The sequence below is a fragment of the Cannabis sativa genome, chromosome 7 (assembly GCF_029168945.1).
Source record: "Cannabis sativa cultivar Pink pepper isolate KNU-18-1 chromosome 7, ASM2916894v1, whole genome shotgun sequence".
NCBI lineage: Eukaryota > Viridiplantae > Streptophyta > Magnoliopsida > Rosales > Cannabaceae > Cannabis > Cannabis sativa.
In genome coordinates, this window is record NC_083607.1 from 890,997 (window position 1) to 905,910 (window position 14,914).

The 14,914-nt window shown below is 27.5% G+C and overlaps 2 protein-coding genes across 2 annotated transcripts; one reads left to right on the top strand and one right to left on the bottom strand.

The window, feature by feature from the left end:
• Positions 1-607: 607 nt before the first annotated feature.
• LOC133039954 (polyphenol oxidase, chloroplastic-like) lies at positions 608-3,709 on the top strand. Its single transcript, XM_061119111.1, has 2 exons — positions 608-1,881; positions 2,830-3,709. The coding sequence occupies exons 1-2, from the start codon at positions 700-702 to the stop codon at positions 3,406-3,408; spliced, it is 1,761 nt and encodes a 586-aa protein (XP_060975094.1). The 5' UTR covers positions 608-699; the 3' UTR covers positions 3,409-3,709.
• An 8,081-nt stretch (positions 3,710-11,790) lies between these two features.
• Positions 11,791-14,074, bottom strand: LOC115697232 (polyphenol oxidase, chloroplastic). The gene has a single exon (XM_030624157.2). The coding sequence runs from the start codon at positions 13,972-13,974 to the stop codon at positions 12,130-12,132; it is 1,845 nt and encodes a 614-aa protein (XP_030480017.2). The 5' UTR covers positions 13,975-14,074; the 3' UTR covers positions 11,791-12,129.
• Positions 14,075-14,914: the final 840 nt, after the last annotated feature.

Genomic DNA, 14,914 nt, shown 5'->3' on the forward strand with positions numbered 1-14,914 from the left:
ATTAATTGTTTTAAAAAAATTTAATCATGATTAATTATACACTGATATATACAATATATATACTCTATATAGAGCGGTAAATTATAGTTATATAGTAGTACTCTACTATATTCATTTTTAATTATTTTTAATAATTTACGATATCAAAATAAAATTCAAAATACACATGTAAATATAAAAGAAAAATAAATATTCATGTAACTAAATATCTTTTAATTCTATTTCAATTAATACATAGTATATTGCTTTAAATTTTTTGAAAGCAAATAAACTATTAATTGTATCACACAATTATTTATATATATAAAAAAATATATAATTTCTTTAAAAACTATAAATAAAAAATTCTTAAAAATATACTATATAAGATATACTGATAAACCATATAAAAATGTGTATAAATATATAATATTAATTCCTTAATGTTGAAATGAATATTAGTTAATTAATCAAATCATCAAAATTATCAACCACGTGATCAAAAGTACAGTAGTCATTATTATTTTTTCTATAGTTGATCAATTTGTATTGGGTGAGCTAATATTAATTAACTAATAATATAGGAATTAATTAATAAGAAATGTTCACTTAACGTATCATTATAAAACAAATCCAATCCTCATTCTAATCTTCATTCTAATCCCAATTAACAAACTCTAATTGATCAAAAGAAAATTCATAATCAAGAGAGAGCCACCAATGGCTTCTCTCACTAGCCCTTGTTCATCTCCTTTTCTTCAAAAAGATACCCAAATCCCAAATCTCAAAAATCGACGTTTTAACCCTTCAAAAATTTCACGTAAATTTTCATGCAAAGCTAGCGCAAACAACAATAACAACGAACAAAACCCTAACAGGAGAAATATTCTCCTGGGCTTGGGAGGCTTGTATGGTATGGCAGGGTTACAGGGTGGACGCGATCCATTTGCATTTGCAGACCCTATAGCCCCGCCAGACCTTTCCAAGTGCGGCCAGGCTGACTTACCAGCTGGGGCCAACCCAGTAAATTGTTGCCCACCATTCACTTCTACCATCATAGACTACAAATTACCTAAATCAGGCAAGATCAGAATAAGACCAGCTGCACACGCAGTTGATAAAGCTTACTTGGAAAAATTCAACAAAGCGGTAGAGCTCATGAGAGCTCTACCAGCTGATGATCCAAGAAATTTTACACAACAAGCCAACATTCATTGTGCCTATTGCGATGGAGCGTACGAGCAAGTAGGTTTCCCAAATCTCGATATACAAGTCCATAATTCTTGGCTATTTTTTCCATTCCATCGTTGGTACTTATATTTCTACGAAAGAATCTTGGGAAAGCTGATTGGGGACCCCAATTTTGCTATGCCTTTCTGGAATTGGGATTCCCCACCAGGAATGCAGTTACCCTCGATTTACACAAACCCGAATTCTTCATTGTATGATCCATTAAGAAGCAAACCTCACCAACCGCCAACCCTCATGGACCTTGACTATAACGGTGTTGACGTGGCATCAACGAATGAAGCTCAAATCTCGAGTAATCTTGCTATCATGTACCGTCAGATGGTTTCTAACGGTACAAGTCCTCGACTCTTTATGGGCATGCCTTATCGAGCCGGGGACCCCACCGACCCTGGAGCAGGCTCATTGGAAAATATTCCTCATGGGCCTGTTCATATTTGGTCTGGGGATCAGACCCAACCCAACTTCGAGAACATGGGAAATTTTTACTCGGCTGGTAGAGACCCCTTATTCTTTGCTCACCATTCTAACGTTGATAGAATGTGGAGTGTTTGGAAAACTTTGGGGGGAAGAAGACAAGATTTTACCGATCGAGATTGGCTTGATGCTGCTTTTCTTTTTTATGATGAAAATGCTCAATTGGTTCGTGTCAAGGTGAGACAAATAATTCTTATATATATATTGAATTTATAAAGTACTATTATTTTTTTACTACATATAGTGCACATAGTTTTTTCTTTTATTATTATTTATATATAAAATCACATTAAATATAGTATTTATTTGGGATAATTACATAATACATTATTTTTTGTAAATCTTTTATATTTTTACGTTGAAAGATTTTTTTTTATATATATTTTTACAGTATTATATAAAAATAACACCAAAATAATACGAAAACTACATAAAAAATAACATCAAAACAACAACAACAAAAAAAATAACATACAAATAACAAAAAATCAACAAGAGTACAACATAAAAATACATTAAAAGACCGTATTTTCTATAAATAAAATCATAAAAATATTTAAAATTCTTTTTAACTGTATTTTTGTAATTTTTTTTTATTATTTTCGTATATTTGTGAAATAATCCTTTTATTCAATTATTAAAACTCTATCACATGTACCTACCATTATTTTTGTACTACTTATGTTAGTTTTTTAAAATTGAAGGTCTTGGTAATAACTTGCATTGTTTTCAAAATGAATAGTTGAATAAAGATTACACTTTTCTCCAAATTAACCAATGGTTTGACTTCAATTATTAAATAAGTAAATTATTAGAAGAATAATGGCTGATTTTCAGAAGTATTCTATTAAATATATAATAAAGTAATAATAAAAAAATAATTAATTATTTTAATCTCTTAGATTTTCAAAATAAAATATATACAATAAACCCTACATTCCTTTTTAAATAAAAAAAAATATTCTTGTTTAATTTCACACTAGCTATGGTTTATATTTGGTTTTGTTTGAAGTTTAAATTTCAATATTTTATGATTATGAAGAAAGAAAAAATAACACAAGCAAAAATGAAATTGCATGTAATTAAGAGAAGGCTAATATATTTTAATTTTTTTTATTTAAATAGGTGAGAGATTGTTTGGACAGTAGAAAACTCGGGTACAATTATCAAAAAGTGGACATTCCATGGTTGAACACTCGCCCAACGCCACGCAGATCTAGACTAAGTCGAGTCAAACGAGCGTTGGGACGAGTTGGTGTGCCTATGGCCCAGGCAGCCACAGACAATAACATGTTTCAAACCACGTTAAGTTTTCCCTTGACTTTGGACAAGCCGGTTAAAATTTTAGTGGCGAGGCCTAAAAAGGCGAAAAGGAGCAAGAAGGAGAAGGATGAGGCTAATGAAATTTTGGTGATTGATGGGATTGAGTTCGATAGAGATGTAGCAATCAAGTTCGATGTTTACATCAACGATGAAGATGACTTGCCAAGTGGACCCGACAAGAGTGAGTTCGCGGGTAGCTACGTCAGCGTGCCACATAAGCACAAGGGCCATAAGCTCAAGACTTGTCTTATGTTGGGACTCAATGACTTGTTGGAAGATTTGGATGCTGAAGATGATGAACATGTTGTTGTTACTTTGATTCCTAAGCTTGGTGTTGGAAAAGTCTCAATTGGTAGCATCAAGATTGAGTTTGATACCTAAAAATAAAAATTATAAGAAAAAGAAAACAATTATAATATTATATTAATAGTAATTCTATCTTGTTAGGGTTTTTATATTTATTTTTTGGGGGGAAGAAAAACACACATGTGGAGTGTTTTGATTCCCATAATGTTTTGAAAAATTATAATTTGAATAATTTCATATATATATATATATATGTATGTGTGTTTGTGATTTTCTACGAGGTGTGTATACCAATATTATTTGAATAATTATTTAGAGAGTTGAATGTATTTCTTGAAATTGGTAATTTTTGTATTTCAATTTATGAAGTTGGTTTGCTTCAAAAGTTATCTTATGTTTTTGACTTAATAAAATTATGTGTTTGCATCTTTATATTCATTGTTTTATACATAATTATTAGGTGAGTAATTTGTGGTGTAAATACTTAAATTTAATTTTTAGTTTTAGATAAATACTTAAGTTTAATTTTTTACAGTACAAATATTTAAGTTATATTTCTAAAATAAATCTTATTATTAAGTGTCAAGTCAATACTTATATATATTTTTTTATTAGTATATTTAAATAAATTTTTAAATAATAAATAAAAATTTAATGATCGTGATCAATTAGGAATCGTCATGTGGCTGACTCAACATTTAACTTAAGTATTTATTTGTAATCATTGAAAGTTAAACTTATATATTTATATCACAAATTACTCTTATTAAATTATGATTGTGTTGATTTAACAGTTAATAATTATGATCCTCTAACCTAAAATATAATCAACCTCAATTTATTAACGAAACATTTTTTTAAAAAAATGTTATATATTAACGAAATATTTTGTGACAGTTAGTAGTCTCGTGATTCGTAAGGAGAAATACAGGGTAAGTTGTCCAATCTCACACCGCCTGGAAAGGTCAAGCGGGATGATTCTGAGACTGTGTAGGTATAGGACTACACAATTGAATAGGGCTTAAATGGATTGATTGGTACTACTTATATCAACAAGATGCATCTTGTTTTCTGGTAGCCCATCACGAAAGAACCCTACAATTAAGTGTGCTTGACCTGGGGTAATTTCATGATAGGTGACCTCCTGTGAAGTTTTCCCAGGAAGTGTGTGAGTGAGGACATAGCACGTTAGAAACACTCATGTTGGTCTGTAGGGTCAGTCATCAGTCCATAAAGCAGCCAGAGTAACGTACTCGTGTAGGACCTAATAAAAACTTAAAGCGGGAACGTTACATATTTAGAACTGTTTACTTCATAAAAGTAAAAATAAAATAAAAAATCCATTTGCAACTTTATAATAAGTAATCTCAAATAGTAGTGGGCAGCATATTGTATATATAATGATTTTTAAATTTTATATTAACAAAGTATAGTATTAAATTAACAGTATTATTAATTTTGTTTTAGGGTTCAAATTAATGGTTATTAATTGTCTAAGATTTACTTTGGAATAATTTCTCTGAAAATCTATTAAATTAATTGATTTGGTATAGCTAATTCATTCTAATTAACAAGAGACAATAACAAAGAGATTACAAAATAATATATTCCTATTATTGCTATTTTTATAATTTAAAATCGAGTAAATACTATTTTGAATCTTATGTTTTACAAAAGTTATTAATTGGACTCTCTGTTTTGTTAAATGATAAAATAGATCTTATATTTTCTAAAATGGTAAAAATAGGACCCTGATCTCAATTTTTAATAATTTTATTTTTAAATATAACCAACTTTAAAACAATTTCTAACACGAACAGATACAGAAAATATAACTAGTTTTGTCACAACATCTCTAAATCAAATTATTATTAAGTTTTATTTTGACAAAATATCAGTTCAAGATCTTGCTTGTACAATTTTAGAAAATATAAGGTCTATTTTTTCATTTAACAAAACAGAGAGTCTAATTGATAACTTTTGCAAAACACAGGATCTAAAATGATATCTACCCTAAATTTTATATATTTTGATTTAATAATTAATACAAAATATTATTAATTAGTACTTTTAAACAATATGCATTAATTTATAATCTTGTTTGGTTTTATTTTTTTTTGATACAATTATTAAATAAATTATGTTTGGGTCAAGCATACACTTATAATACATGAGTCTCAACACGAACGAAGTGTACATGAATATAAATTGTCACCTCTAAAAAATAATGATATTGATCAACATGGGAATGTGATCAAGAGATGATCCACATAAGACTGGTTTTTGGTTAGGAGAAGAAAGTGTTTAAATAATTATTAATAATAATATTGAAGTACAATTCAAAATAGTAAATTAAATATAGCACACTAAATTTTGCAGTCACCTCTTATACGAACTAAAGGTGAATTCACACTCCTTGAAAAAAAACATCAAAAAAAACATATAAATACATTTTAATTAATTACGATGTATATTTGTAATAAAAGATATTTATAAATATAATACTATAAAGATGTATATGCATGTGCAATACATATAGGATAGAAGTATCAAGAGTATTTTTTTTTTCTTTTTAAGTTTACTTTTGCTCTTACCTTACAAAAAAAAAAAATTATGTCCCCCTCACTTTAAATCCTGGTCCGCCACTAGCACGGTCGATCTTGAAATTTAGTAGGCTATAAAAAAATTATTTTTGGGCCTATATTATGAAAAAAAATGTAGTATTTCTCAAAATCAACAAAACAATATATATAATTTTAAAAGGAGGAAGTTTTTTTTTTTGTTCTTTGGACTAAGTGAGCCCTAAACACAAATCTAGGGGATAAGTTGAAAAATACATTCTTTTTTTATCCATTAATTAAAAATACTCTCATATTATTTTTTTATTAAAATATACCCACTTTGGAGTGGATTGTCTAATATACTCTCACTCTCTACTAAAGTCTAGCATATAATTTACATAACTTAACGGGTCTAATGGAGACATTATCCATAAAAATGAGTATATCTAAAAAAATATAAAAATTGAAGTAAAAATTAAAATAAATAAAATAAAGTGGATATACAATGTAATTTCCTCCAAATCTAGTCGGCCTAAGCCCTAAACCTTGTGATGAATAAATTTTCTCAACTAAAATTAAATTGAACACACTCTAATAAACTTAATTATGAGAGTATCATTTATGGAACTATAAAAAATATAGTACATATTGATATTGATAGAAGGAAACCAATGTATCTCAACCACTTATGACTTCAGCACCACTTTAGTGATATTAATACTTATAATATTGCTCAAATTAATTAAAGCAAAAAGATCATTTATAGATATGTACTTGTAAATAAAATATGTGTACTTGTTTGTGTATATACATGTATAAGTAATTAATATTTTTGAAAATGTAGTTGTGATGAATTTTTCTTTTCTTTTCTTTTATATTAAAATTTATGATGACAGAACTTTCAGTACTCTATGTAATTATTAAGTTAGTTTAATTAATTTTAAGTTTTTCTTTTAAATAAAAAATGTTTTCTTCAAGATTTGAAAAGAAGAAAAATATAAAATAAATATATTAGTACACAAATGATTGAAAAAAATAACTATTAATTTTAGGATCATATATATGAATTATACTAAACATGTCCACTAATTTTTAAGAAATTCTAAAGATTTACAAGGGAACTCAAAATAGTTATTATACTCATTAAAAAAATATGCTCTTTGAATTTAATTTTTAACACTATAAATTATTTAATTTTTTTAAAAAAAATAAATGAAATGATTACTATAATTATAAAATATATATATACTAGATTTATGTTATGTGCAATGCACATATAATTACTATTCTTTTTTAATTAAGTTTAATTAAGTGATGTTAAGTGCAATACATGTTTAATTTTTTTAATTAGATACTGTATTTTTTTCTAATTTCTGAAATAAGATTTGAGATTTTGATCGATTTTTTTTTAACTATTGCAGCTATATTAGTATGTTATTTGGATGTGATTATATGTACGTATTTTATATGTACAATAAAATTCAAATGAAATATCATGGTAAATTGACCGATTGAATAGAATTATCTTTTATTTTAATTCAATATTAAACTAATAAAATTAAAAATATTTATAATATTTTAAGTATTTTAAATTTAAATATAAATTTCTTTATATAAAATACATACATAATTTTATTTTTACTGTTAAATTAAGAATTGCGTTATATAAAATAAATATATTAATACACAAATAAAAAAAATAAAAGATTATAATTTTTTTTAAATACCATAAATACCAACAGCTACTTGGCCACACCCCTAGTAAATGAGTTTTTACAATTATTATTATTATTATTATTATTATTTATTTTTCAAAAGTGATCAAAGTAAGGGTTATTTACACCACATACTGAAATTTTCAACTTTTTTATTTTTTTACTATCGGGCGGAATTTTTTTTCAAAAATACTGTGTAAGTTTTATACTGTGCAGTGTGATAAGTTTTCACTGTTGTTCTACGGTAGTTTTTTAGTTGTTTCACTGTTATTTTATAAAAATATAGTATTTTTAAAAAAAATTCTGTGTGCTAGTATTTTTATAAAAATTAACTTAAATTCCAGTATTTTTATAAGTTTTCCCAAAATAAAGAGGGTGTGGTACTTATATTGGGGTTCCAAGATTGTAGATCCATATTTATTATCTTCACCTATATATATATAGTAACCCTTTAAAGGGTGAATTTGGTACCTCTTTTATTTATTTTGGTATTCAAATGTTTTTTAATTTAATTTTCTATAATTATGTACGTTTTAGCTATTTAGGATTATTTGTAAATTTTTTTGAAAATTATAAAATAATTTAGTACTGAAAAGAAGATTTAAACAGTTACTTACCACACATATAAGAAAAAAATTCATGTATACAATTAAATATGTAAATCTTATTTTTGATATTATAAACTACTCGATTTTTTTTTTGAAAACATACAAATAGTATTGAATAACTACAACATATGCAACCATAATTTTTTTTTTTATTTTTATAATTAATTAATAATTATTTGCTAGTACCCTTATTTTTAAAATTATCCAATATTATTTAAAATTTGCACGCGTTGTGGCAACGCGGCTCTGAGTAATAATAAGTCCAAGAAATTGTGTGAAAGTAAAATGTGAGTATTATTAGGTTTTTTACAAAATTTTATAAAAATATTATTTTTTCTAATGCAAAAAAGTACACCATATAAATTTTGGGATTTTTACACTACATACATAAATATTCAATCTTTTTACTTTTTTACTGTATACCAAATTTTTTTTCAAAAATACTGTGTAAGTCTTATACTGTGTACTGTGTTAAGTTTTTATAGTTGTACCACAGTTGTTTTTGAGTTGTTTCATAATTGTTTTAATAATTTAATTTTGTTGTTTTACGGTTATTTTTAAGAAGATAAATTTTTTATAAAAAATTCCGTTTGACAGTAATATGATAAATTTTTGCTTAAAGTTTTAACCGTGAATTTGGATGAATCCTAAGTACGAGTCTAGCCCATCATAGCTCAAGTAGGGGTATGTATTGTGGTTGTGGGAGTGGTAGGTGACCATAGTACCAAAACTTTTAATTTCGTGAAGAACGTGCAAAAATTAATTTCGTACAATAATATTACTATTTAATTTTATTATAATTATTGTTATTTTGAAAAATTTCAATAACACATATAACATTTTTTTTAAGGTTTTGTAGCATAATAGCATTAGATGGTTTTGTAGAAAAATCTAATTATATAATATAATTATTCTTTGTATGGCATATAAAGAAATTTATGATAAATTGAAAAATATCTCATTTTTTATTTGTTAATAAAAAATATTGTTATATTATATTTCATTAAAATATACTTATTTGTATGAGTATGTTATTCAATATATACATTTATTTTCTACTTAAGTATATTAGTCTAACACATAATTTATATTAACCTAAAAAGTATAATGGAGACACCAACTATAAAAAATTGATACATCTTAAAGAATATAGAAATTAATGTAAAAATTAAAACAAGTGAAGTAAAGTAGAGTACACTGATGCATTCTTTATTTGTTTCGGTATTTAAGAGAATTTTTTAGTCTATTTTTTTTAGTCATATACATTCTAGTTATTTAAGACATACTGTAAAAATAATTTACAATATAAAAGACAGTGTTCAAATAGTCTGGCGTATAAAATAAAAGAATCACACGTGCAACAGATTCTTTAAATCATATTTTTGGCGTGTAATTTTTTTTTTTGAATTTCTCAAAATTTTACAAGGTGTCTTAAATAACTACATAGTATATATGAGCATAAAAAAAATAAACTTAAAAATTCTCTCAAATACCGAAACAAATAAGAATTGAGAGAGTGTACATTGTAGAAAATTTTTATTTTTTTAATATATGTGACATGTTACACACGAGAAAGTCCAAGTGTTATTGGGTACTAGTAGTGTCCAATACTTTTTATAGGTGTCACCCCATGATTAGTTAGTAATATTTCGTAAAATCTATTTTTTTAAGTTATATGAAACATGATACTTAATTACATCATAGTCGTATAATGTCGAGAGAGGTGCTAAGCATCTCTTTGAACTAAGCTATACAACTAATTATACTCTTTTTTTTTTTTGGAAAATTACCAATAGTGTATACATATAATTATTTTCTTAAAGTGGCCACAAAGTATGTTTTCTATTCCAACCAAAATAATAAAAAGTGAAATATTTGATATTTATTAGGGCTCGTTTGGTAGACTGTGTAAATGTCGTATTGTATTAACTACGTTTGGATAAAATATTGTATTGTATTGTATTAATTATTACGACCATAATTTTTTTTAGATAGAATTATTACAAATATAAATTTTAATACAATGTCAATCGTATTATTTAATACATATAACAAATTATCCGCATTAATTAGCTTGTATTATATAATTTTTACAAATAGTTTGGAGTTGGAAACCTCAATCTCGAACCCAAATCTGAATCTGACAACTTGGCCCTAGACATGGACCTAGACCAGTACTTAGACCCAAACCCGATCCTTGTGGTTAATTTTATGGTAAATATAATATAATAATTTTACACAACTTATTATAGTACAACTTATTAATAATCTAATTTAATACAATATTATACAACACAACGTACCAAACAATGGGCTCTTAATGGTTATATATGAGGTGTCATATACAAACATCTTCTCATACTAATATTAAGGTATCATTAATATCTAATAATAATGAAAAAAAGGGTCTTGACTTTTTGGAGGAGTAGTTAAGTGTCTTTCTTTTATGTCTAGTCTACCATTCAAAGTGAGCTAGTGGATCTTCAACTAAATAATTAATATTATCTTTCTATTTCTCTATTATTTGATAATTATTATATGGATTTAAGTAATAAATAGCATATTTTCCGTTTAAAAAGTAAAAATTATTTGGCTTAATTATGAATAATATTCAAGAAATTTCAACTCCACCAGCTGTAAATTTAGTTTTTTTACAGTAAATTTTAAATTTGGTATTATATCAACAATAAAAATACATTATTTTAATACTATTTTTTTTTCACATTTTAATCATAATATTAAAAATTACAAATATATTTTTTTATTATTATAGTATTTTATTAATATAATATGAGTTTCGATTATAAATGAATTATTTAATTATTTATTTCTTTTATTAAATGGTTATTAAATTATTATAAAATGAAAAAAAATATATATATATTGCCATGAAGGACACTTATATAGGGTGATATATTATTTAGCGTTGCCTTAGAGTGTGTCAAAATTCTATTATTTTTAAAATTTTACGAAGCCCTAAGTGTAATTAAATTTATCGAAAAAAAAAATTATTGTTAAGATATATATATATCTATCTAATTAAAAAGGCATTGTGTAACAACTTTTTTAATTAATAAACTAATTATTCTAACAAATTATTATTGTAAAGTTATTAAGGTCACCCTTTGATCCTATAATTTCTTTTCTTTTTTTAAGCCATTTGATCCTACTAGTGAGTAAGAGAACATTAAACTATTGGAAATTTCTATAGTAAATCTCCAAAAGGTCAATAGATTTTTTATCTGTTTTGATATGATTGCGTACGTTGTAACTATTTAAAATTATTTGTAAATAACTATTTACATGCAATTTTAAATAACTATAATATACACTATTATATGTCGAAACTGAAGAGAATGCACTGACCGAAATACTGCTTCAAAAAGTGTATTGTATATTTATCCAAAACTATGTGTAGTAATTTTTAATATGTAAGTTGTACATGAGAAAAGGGGTAAGAACTCAAGTCAAATGTATAATATTATAGACTTATTTATAACTACAAGATCATTAACAAAGAAAATAAAAAGATCATTAACTACAAGATCATATATATATATAAACAAAGAAGGGTACATAATAATATAAATTATAATCACGTTGGCAAATGGGTACATATCATAAGATGAGACCAATAAAACCCTAAAAAGTGCTCAAACCCCACTAAAGAAAAAGAAACACAAATCTTGCCCAAAAGCTTATTTGTTTTACAGATTAAAACCCACTAAAAAAACAAAAAACATCACCATTCTCCATCACTACTACTCATCATTATCATCACTAATTGGAATATAATATCCAATCCCAAAACACATGATAATAACAAGACACACATACACTCATTATTCATAGTACGATACTATATATATAATGATACTGGTCACATTATGTTGATATGTTTTTCTTTTTTAATTAAGTAACAAGATCAATCCTAATCCCACCAATTGTGACAATTTCGTTACTTTTTGGGACCAAAGTAACCAAAACATTCTCATCATCTTCAACTCCAATATCATCCAACAACTCAGTTATCCCGAGTTTCAAACTAGTGTTGGTCTTTTCGGTGTTCTTAGTATTGTGCGGTACACTGACAAAGCTTCCTGCGAACTCTGATTTGTCAGGACCGCTCGTTGAGTCCTGATCCTCGTCGTTCACATAAACATCGAATTTCACTGGTTGATTCCTATTATAATTTATCCCCGAAATAACTAAAACCTCGTCCTCATCCTCCTTCTCTTTCTTACTCCTCCCAGTCTTTGGCCTGGCTACCAAAACTCTTACCGAATTATTCAACTTTACAGGAAAAGAACTCAGAGGTGTCAGACCTGCTGACACCTCATCATCAGCAGCCAATGCTGTCCCAATTCCACCACCAAATAACGGGGTGGTGGAGGCTACTTTTTTTGACTTTAACTTTGACTTCAACTTTGACTTTATCTTGTCACTTATTTTCTTGCCACGTGGCTTAGGCTTAGTCTTCAACCAAGGAAGCTCAACATCTTGGTAAACATACCCCAACTTTTTAGTATCAAGTGAGTCCTTGACACTGACTCGGACAAGTTGGGCATTCTCGTCATAAAACAAGAAAGTAGTGTTCAACCAGTCTGGATCGCTAATATCTTTCCTCCTCTTCCCAGACAAAGTCTTCCAAATACTCCACATTCGATCAACATTAGCATGGTGACAGTAAAACAAAGGGTCTCGACCAGCAGAGTAAAAATTTCCCATATTTTCGAAATTTGTTTGGGTCTCGTCCCCACTCCAAAGATGCACCGGTCCATGAGGAATATTCTCAATGGAACCGGGTGAGTTTTCGGGCAGTTCTCCTGCTCGAAAATCTCCACCAAAAAAGAGCTCAGTGTTGGTTGCATTGCTCACCATCGACCTATACATGACATTCAAATTAGTACTAATTTGTTGGTCGTTAGGTACTGACGTCGGTGTCAAAATGTCGTCGATGTTATAATCGAGATCAATGAGCTTAGGCGGTTGATTTTTCGAGCTTCTTAACTTGTCGAAAAGAGCAGTGTTCGGGTTTGTGAACATGGCCGGCATTTGCATCCCCGGTGGATTATCCCAATTCCAATAAGGAATTGCGAAAGTGGGATCATTTATAAGCTTCCCAAGAATCTTTTCATAAAAATATAAGTACCAACGATGAAAGGGGAAGAAAAGCCATGAATTGTGGATTTGAAGCTCAACACCTGGGAAACCATTTTGATCATAAGCTCCATTACAATAAGCACAATGAATATCAGCTTGTTGCGAGAAGCTTCGCGGATCTGTATCCGGTAAAGCTTTCATAAGCTCTAAAGCTTTGTTGTACTTAGCTACAAACTCCTTATCAGCTTTGTGAGCCGCCGGGCGAACCCTTAAACGGTTCACAACCGGCGGCTTAAAATTTATGATTTGTGATGAGTTTGGGGGACAACAGTTTGCCGGAAGAGAACCTTCTGGCAAATCTGCTTCCCCACATTTAGACAGGTCTGGTGCCTGTACTGGGGCGGCAAAAGCAAATGGATCAGAGACTGCTAAGCCTGCCGCCCCATACAGACCGCCGAGTCCCAGAAGGACATTTCGACGGTCTAACTTGTTGTTGGAGGAGGAAGAGGAAGAGGAAGAGGAGGAAGTATTTTCTTGGGAAGAATTATTATTAGTGGCTTTACATGAGAAGTAGGGTTTGGTGTTTTTTGGTGTGTAGTGGTGTTTAGTGGGGGTGAGAAGAGAGAATGGAGAAGTGAGTGGAAGAGAAGCCATTGATGATGGTGTGTGAGGAGATATTGGAGTGTTAGTGCTTCTTATATAATAATGGAAATTTTCAGAGTACGAGAAGAAGGTAACAACGTTTTTTTGGTGGGGTGGTGTAGCCATGTGAAGATGTTGAAATATTAAATTCCTCTTTTTTTTTTTAATTATTTTAATATATGTAAAAAAAAATATATAATAATAATTAATTTAATATGTAATACTATAAGGAAAGTGGGTGAGAGCCTTTTCAAACAAAAGGAAAAAAAAAGTGGTTGAAGAGTTATTTTAGGAAGGCTAACAAAAGAATAGAAAGAAATAAAAAAAGGTAAAATGATTTTGGAAAGGAAAAATAAAGTATTTCGGTAGACCTTTTATTTAGTTCGGTATTAAGTAAAAAAATTAATTTTTTTTTTATAATCGAATACGTTATAGATATTAAAGATAATTATTTTTTTCAAAAAAATTAGTATTTTATTGTACTAAAAATAAAATTTAAATATTTTATCAATTTAAAATTTATTTTTAGCACGGTATATTATTTTGAATTTTTCTAGAACAACAGATCAAAATACTTAAATAAATAGGAGTGTCTACTAAAATACCTTCTAAGAATTTTACTACATATTTTTCCAATTATTATTAATTAATGAAAAGAAAGGCTGATAATTTTGAAAGTTCTTCTCAGAGCCTTTCTCTATTATTGGAGCCTAATATATTTTTTTTTTCTTTTTTTATATAAAAATATATAAATTTAAACATAAATTATACTGGCAAAAGGTAGGGGGCATGTGGGGAAATTTATCCCTTATAATTTTTTACAATATAAATTTTGTATATAAATCATTATATATTTTATATTTTGATCTAATAAAAATTAATATTTTTATCTATGTACTTATATATTTTTAAATTTATTCCCATAAATTTTATATATTTTTATGTCATATAT

Coding starts and splice junctions, on each gene's coding strand:
- LOC133039954 (XM_061119111.1), top strand. CDS start 700: ATGGCTTCTCTCACTAGCCCTTGTTCATCTCCTTTTCTTCAAAAAGAT. Junction 1,882..2,829: donor CTCAATTGGTTCGTGTCAAG/GTGAGACAAATA, acceptor TTATTTAAATAG/GTGAGAGATTGTTTGGACAG.
- LOC115697232 (XM_030624157.2), bottom strand. CDS start 13,974: ATGGCTTCTCTTCCACTCACTTCTCCATTCTCTCTTCTCACCCCCACT.